At 43.6% G+C, this 7101-nt stretch overlaps 1 protein-coding gene across 3 annotated transcripts in view; it reads right to left on the minus strand.

The window, feature by feature from the left end:
• FRMD4A (FERM domain containing 4A) overlaps positions 1-7101 on the minus strand; it is a 553835-nt gene that overhangs the window by 22167 nt on the left and 524567 nt on the right. For all 3 annotated transcript variants that reach the window (XM_075064299.1, XM_075064302.1, XM_075064306.1), the window contains 2 exons: positions 5137-5270; positions 1806-1928 (listed from right to left, as the gene is read on the minus strand). In XM_075064299.1, coding sequence (XP_074920400.1) covers positions 1806-1928; positions 5137-5270 — 257 coding nt within the window. The remainder of the gene's footprint in view (positions 1-1805; positions 1929-5136; positions 5271-7101) is intronic.

Below are 7101 nucleotides of genomic sequence, written 5' to 3' on the forward strand. Positions count from 1 at the left end.
AGCACCAGGGCAGTCATTTGCCTTCAGAGGGAAGGCCAACTCTCATGACATTTGATGTTTTACTCAAAGCCCCAGCTCCTGGAATCATGTGATCCTGAGAGAATCTCAACTTTCATTTAAAAAAAAATTGTAGCCCTCATGGTACAGATTAAAGCTTGAAAACATGAACCCTAAAGGCTCAAAAAACAGAAGACAAATCAGATCCCAATATTTATCCTTTTAAAAAAGTTCATGATTTTCAAAACAAACTCATGATTTGGGGGGGGGGAGGGAAGAGTCAGCATTTTTGAACACTTGAGGTTGGCAATCCTGTTTTACTGAAATGCACATTACTTGCAAAGGTGGAGAGTGGCTTTACCCTCTTTCCCTACAGAGAATCATTGTCCTGCACACACGGACCGTGCATCACAATTAGTGGAAGGATTGAGAGGAAAACAGAGTCCATCCAGTGTCCCTGGCCTGGAAGCCATCTCTTAACACTAAGGCTAAGTCTATGCTGGCAGTGGTGTGTAGCATACATATAGTTGTGCTGCAGTGTGTAGCTACATGTGTTAGAGAAAAGCTTTGGCAAGGGGAGGCAGTGGGAAAGGCTTCATCAACTCCCTGCTGTCAGAGCCTTTTGCTCAGAGTCTATACTGTCAAATATCTGTGCTGGGAGTGGGGCCTACATGCATAGGTACACTACACGCCACTGAAAAAGGTGTGCATTGTAGATGCACCCCCAAGATATGGGAATCTGAAGACCCATTGATAACACTGCAGCAAACAGAGTGCACAGCTTTTAGGAGTCAGGGCTTTCCTTGTAAAAGCTAAACAAAATGTGCTAGCTCATGAGTATTTTACTTCAGTGGAATTCCTCTCACTGGCTCCAACAAACACAAACCCTAAGAGCTTTGGTTGTTCGTGGTTTAAGCAGAAAGAAAATGCTAACAATACAAAAAAGGGTTAATTCTCCAGCTGACTCCAACCTTAAACCACAGATTCATTCTCTTCAATTATAAAAATAAAAGGAAACTCAAAACTAGAATATCCACAAGTGTCTTGAGACCAGTCTCCACAGACAATGGCTTTTCTGTGAATTCCGGTCCCGCCTTACAGCTGCTCCAGGGCTGTTTTCACAGCCATGATTCAGGGCACTGACCCAGCCAATTGTGGGAGAGAGAGCACAAAACAAACATTCCCCCCAGGCAAACTTACCCAAACACAAGTCAAGCTGCCCCAAGGCAGGGAGGATAGCACCTTTGTTTAGGAGGAGGAGGAGGTGAGTTTGTCTTGCAATCACAGGAGCAGTCCCACAAATTGATCTGACACTTTATTAAAGGACTTTGGCGGAAACGGTACCACTTTTAGTACTGAGGAAGGACTATTGCAGGAAGGGAGGGAGAACAGCTTGGACCACTCAAAATGATACCAGAAGTGGTTTGAAAGACCAGAGCAACTCAGATCCCAATCCTACTACCCCTAGTCACATGAGTAATCTAGACCCGCACCAGCACGTCATTCAGCTATCGGTGTGAGTAAGGGCAGTTTGCATAGTTAACAGGATCAGAGCCATAAGTGACTCACCCAAAGCTACTTCTGTTTGCCTGTGTCAGAGTCGGGACTGGAATTCAGGAGTTCCTGGCTCCCAGGCCTATGCTCAGACCGGCATGTTCTCTCACCTCTTCTTTGCCCCAAATACAAGCAAAGATGAGTAAACAAATTTTAAAAAAAACGTTAAATTAAAAATTGTGGTTCCCGAGTAACAGGCTGAGAAATGTCCTAGACATAAGACAGATAGATAGGACTGGAAGGCAAGTCCTCACCTCTCCTTTAGGCAGTATTTTCTGTTCATCCAGTTTAAAGGCAGTCCCTATTCTTCTCCTTACAATAGGTGGCTCCTCCCCTGGATCTAGGGGGTATTCCCTGGGCAGCTTTCCTGTGAGCTCCTGAAAACGTAAGATGCTATTAGTGAGGAGGGGAATAAGCAAAAGCAAATCCATTCAATGTATCTTTTTAAAGTGCAGTTATACTCCGAAAAATGATTGTAAAAATGGCATGGCCAGGGTTCCATTGTTTATCATCGTTCAGTGACTCCATATCAAATATGCTCAGCTGATAAATATACAGAAGATTTTTTCTAACTTCCAGGCCTGCGAGCTCAGTCTGAGTTCTTTTTTTGGCTTGTGCATCATCAACAGGAATATATACTCTGCAACTAGAAGAAAAATTAACATGATCTGTCTGTCTAGGGTCTTACGTGCTGCCCACCAGCAGGATGTCAGAGCACTCATATTCCTTCAGCAGTATTGTCTCTATAGAGAAAACAGTGACTGTTGATGGAGAAGCCAGCAGATCTTACCCTGAATTCAGACAGGGAGCAGAGCTGTCGAGTGACACTTTTATAATCATTTTTCTAATCATAAGTGCATGTTAAAATAAGACAATCTAATTCATGAGCTGTCTGAGACAGCTGCAGTGAAAATGGCAATTTAAAGCAGTGTCTGGTACCTAAGTACCTATATGATAACATTTTATGAATTGAAATCCTTGCCAAACTCCAAGCTATGTCATGTGCAGAGATGGAGTAATATCAGACTGAAAGGGTCATTTGCAAAGATTAGTTCCAAGTGTGAAGCAGCAGACCCTGCAAACTTTCACAGCCAAGGGATGTACACTGAAATAGATTTGAAGCAGGCAAAGGAGCAAGTGCCAGGATTGATAATAACTCTGTGTTTTTTTCTGGTACGTACAATACATCTACACCGATCTGAATTAAAGACATTCAAATGCCTGCGGAGAAAGGCAAGAGTGTTGCTACAAGGACCAACTCAGCTTCTTGAGCTGAACAGTCTCTGTAGTGAGGACAAAAGGCTTTTGTGTTCTGCATCACCAGCCTTGAGAGGATCCAGCTGGCAGAAAACTCTAAATCATCTGAATCCCATATAACAGTGGCTGACCTTAATGTGCAGCATGTAGCTCAGCTCTCTGCCTCCCTCATGCCCCCACGACCCATTCTCTAATGGGGGCTTTCTTTCTACTGTTTTCAGGTCACTGGGAAATGAGGCCCTGGCCATTTCAGTCCCTAGCTTAAGCAATTTCCAACACAATGAATTCCTAACCTAGCACTGCAATGAAGTGCACAATACCCTTTTTCAAGGTTATTTAAAGTTTCCCTCTCCAGTTTTAGAGCTTTTTCTGTAACATGTTCATCCTGTTGCACAAAATGGCTGGCTACAAATACTGCGTTGAGATCCAGATTCTGTGTCTTTCTACTGAGTGGCAGAGGGATCCTTTAAAACTCCAATCTTAACATGAAGTGCAGGGGGTAGAGAACGAGTTACAACTTCAATGGCTCCTTTGCCAAGGTTTAGTAAGAACAAAATCAATGCGGGCTACTGTGCTGCCGCCATAAACTGAAACGGATTTACAGGCAGGGGCCTGAAATTTAATCTGAATTAATAAGTAAGTGAAGCAACATGATGCCACTGTTGTGAATGGATTGGGCCATGCTAGTTTGATTAAGCCCAGGCATTAACCCCCTTTTCTTCTCCTTGTCTGTCTCGCCTCATTTCAACTCAACAATTCCCACAGCAAACAAACCGATTCAGGACCCCCGAGAGGAAATGTTTAAAATAAAAGAGCCAGTGAAACTTTTGACCACTTTCTGCAGCTGATCCAAGCTAAATGGTTCCTGGACACTTGGGGTCTGACTTGATCCTGCAAACCTTCCGCAAAAGAGTAGGCCCGTCGAAGCCAATTGAGACTTCATACATCAGGACTGCTCATGCGAGGAAGGGTTGTGGGATGAGGCCCGCACATATTTCCTCTGACATCCTTTGCTGAAAAACTGTTTTTCTCCTGCTTATCCCAGCTGGTGTTCAAGCCAGAGCCAAGTCTAAACAAAACACAGTGAGATTTTTAAAAGATGGGCAATGGTCTTTTTTCTGTTTGTTTGTTTTTTAAAGTGATATGCACTTTAAATATAAACAACAACTTAAAGATCCCAGTACCACTGCCCAGAGCCAACTCTCCCATTCTCTATTCCTGGCAATGATTTTTGTTAAAGCTGGATTTTTCCAGGCCTGGGAAACTGGTGTTATGTATGCACGTGTGATCGAAGTGTAAACTTCATACAAGCTGCTGCTAATATTTAGCATGTTTCCAGGCACAAACGCAGCAAGGATCCTAACTTCTCCAGCATTTGAAATGGCTTTACATTCACGCTGACCTGCTTTAAAACAAGTCAGTTTAAATCAACCCCAACAATAATTAAACAGACGCATGCTAAGTACAATATGACCTCATCCTATGGCACCCCGTTTGCTCCATGGTGATACTTAGGCGAGAAAGGTGATTTTCTCTTGACAATGTTACCTAACAGTCTCTTCTACTAGTAATACTGATGATATAGCCAAGGGACCTCCTCAGCATTTGTCATGTTACATACAGCTCAGTGAAGGGAAGACCCCAGCGTGCAGCACACAAACTCACCCCAAACTGTGCTCTTCGTATTTGGGGGGGCGCAAACTGTGGTGATTTAACTCCCATGCCAGGCAATGGGACTGCGCTGTGAAACAGCTGGGCGTTGGCACAGCATGCTGGGAAATGAACATGGAAAGAGTGCACCTGAGGCCGTGTCTACACTAGGAAAAGAGGTGAGTTAGTTCACGTGTTACAAACACCTCTTTCTCCTACTGAAGATGAGGACCAAGTGGCGTATACCAGGCCAGGTGACCACACAATGGCTAGACCAGATGTGCCATCTATAAGCCTGAGCCTATTCCCATTGAAGTCAATGGCAGATTGCCCATTGGGAGCCCTGTTGAAAGATGGTGAGTATCTACTAAGCATCCACCACTCATGATGACTTCAATAGGAGCGGCAGATGCTCAGCACCCTGCTGGATCGGGCCTTATGGGTGCACAACTGGCTTGGCGTGAGTCCAGCTTCTCTAATGTAAAAAAGGCTTTGTGCCGCACTAGACATGAAATGCCTGGGGATCACTCAGTCCTTGGGCACCATACGCTTTGTGAGATATGATTTAGGAAGGCTTTACCTCTCCTTCCGGCCTCCATCCATTTTCACATGAGGCTGTGAGCGTATAAAAATACAAGCCACGACATTTTCCAGGGTTATAAAATTTCTATTGCCTACCGCTTCTCGGAGACACAGTTTCTTTAGCTCCTCCAGTCGCTGGCGCAGTGTCTCTTCCAGAGCTTCCTGCCTGGATTTCAATGCAGCCAGCATGTCTTTCTTGGCAGACTGAGAGCTATCTGACTCTTGGGAACCTGTCAATAAACAATGATTTCACTAGGCCAGCTGACAGCAGAACACACATCTGGAGCATTAATGAATTTCACCAAAGCCTACACTTTGGATGGGAGCTTTCCAAAAAAGAATCAGACTATGAAATGAAGCAGGTGTTACACAGTCATGTTTGTTTATGACAAGTTCTTAATACTTAAACTAACAGAATAAGGTCAAACATCTGAGCATAAAGAGATTTGTAATTCTCTTCTCTGTAAATAAAAACAATTAGGTAATTTTTTAAAGCTCCTCGTGAAAATATTACATACAGTTCTTACGAAAGCTCCCAACAGCAAACAGAATTTACAAAGCATAGAAAACACATGTTCATAGCTTAAAGGCCAGAAGAGACCATCACAATCATCTATTCTGACCTCCTGTACAGAATTTCACCCAATGATTGCTGCATCTAGCCCAATTACTTGTGGTTAATTCTAACCACACAGAAGAAATGTAGTAACTGAAGTAGATTTTTGCAAAATAGAAACAAACTTAAAAACCCCCAATAGCTAATAGAAGGCCTTTTCACGGCAGCTGTTGTTTCCCACGAATATATATGCCACGATGTTCAAAACTGGATGCATAAATCCATATTTAGATGCCTAAATAAGGGGTCTGATTTCCAAGTGACAAGCACCCAGCAGCTCCCACTGAAGTCAATGACATTACTTTGTTGTAAATCCAGAATTAACTGACATCAGAGTCTGGTCTTCAGATTTGGTGTTAATCTGTACTGTGATCCTTTTCAAAACAGGCATTGATTGATCCCCTTATTTAATTTCACCGCTGAATGGTGCACACATCTTTGTTCAGGGCCTCCCTATTCAAGGGAGTTGTGATTTTGGTTGTATCCATTTTCGGGTGCCCAACTTGAGGCATCTTAAAGGGGTTTGCTTTTCAGAAAATGTTGAGCATCCAGCCTCTGAAAATCCTGGCCCTTTAAGGTGTCTCAAGTTGAGCTCCACTTTCAAAACTAGTCCCGTATACACTACGGGACTTAACTGCCATTCTCCCACACCAGTTTTCTGATGCTGCCTCAGCCTCTGCAAAGCAATGGAGTGCAGAATCAGGCTCTTATTATCTACCTGAGCCAGATTTTCCAAAAGGCCTTAACCAAACCTCAGCTAGCATGCCCGTGAGTGTAAAGATGAAGCATAGCACACCTGTGAATATAAGGACCTACAGGTGCACTTTCAGCACTGACACCTAAGCATGCAGTCAGTATTCTCAGTCTGGGTTTGTCGAAAGCTTTGCTAAAGTTCTGCAAACCTTTGGAGTCACTCTAGGGGCAAATTTATAGCTTTGCATCAAAACCTGATGAAACTCGTGCGATCAGCTACAGTTTGAGTTTCTTTGCTGCTACTTTCCTTTCAGATACTTGAAGTGGGAAAAGGGGCTACAAAATAAACTAGAGGGAAACATCCCACACTAGCCCAAAGGGGATGGACTAGAGCTAATGGAGCTTCTCCATCGCTACTTTCTGCGACTTGTACCCCGCCAAACAACATGCGCTTGTTTTGCACAATGAGCCTCTCCTATGCAAAGTGAGCGTATTTACAGTGTTTACTGGGATGTGCTGGAAGTGCACAACCAGAATGGAGTTCTCTAGACATCAGCTGGACTCTAGGACAGGATGTGTGCCCTTTTACAAAGTGTCACCAGCAAAAATCAAGACAACTCGATGAGAACGTGGAGCGCATTTATCCAGACATGAAATTAAGGGCATCAAGTGGATTTTTATATCCTTAACTACAAGTAAGGCCCAAGGTAAGACAAGTTCAAGCCAGGAAATGCTCAGCACTGCAAGAGCGC

Source organism: Chelonoidis abingdonii, chromosome 1, assembly GCF_003597395.2.
Source record: "Chelonoidis abingdonii isolate Lonesome George chromosome 1, CheloAbing_2.0, whole genome shotgun sequence".
Classification (NCBI taxonomy): domain Eukaryota; kingdom Metazoa; phylum Chordata; order Testudines; family Testudinidae; genus Chelonoidis; species Chelonoidis abingdonii.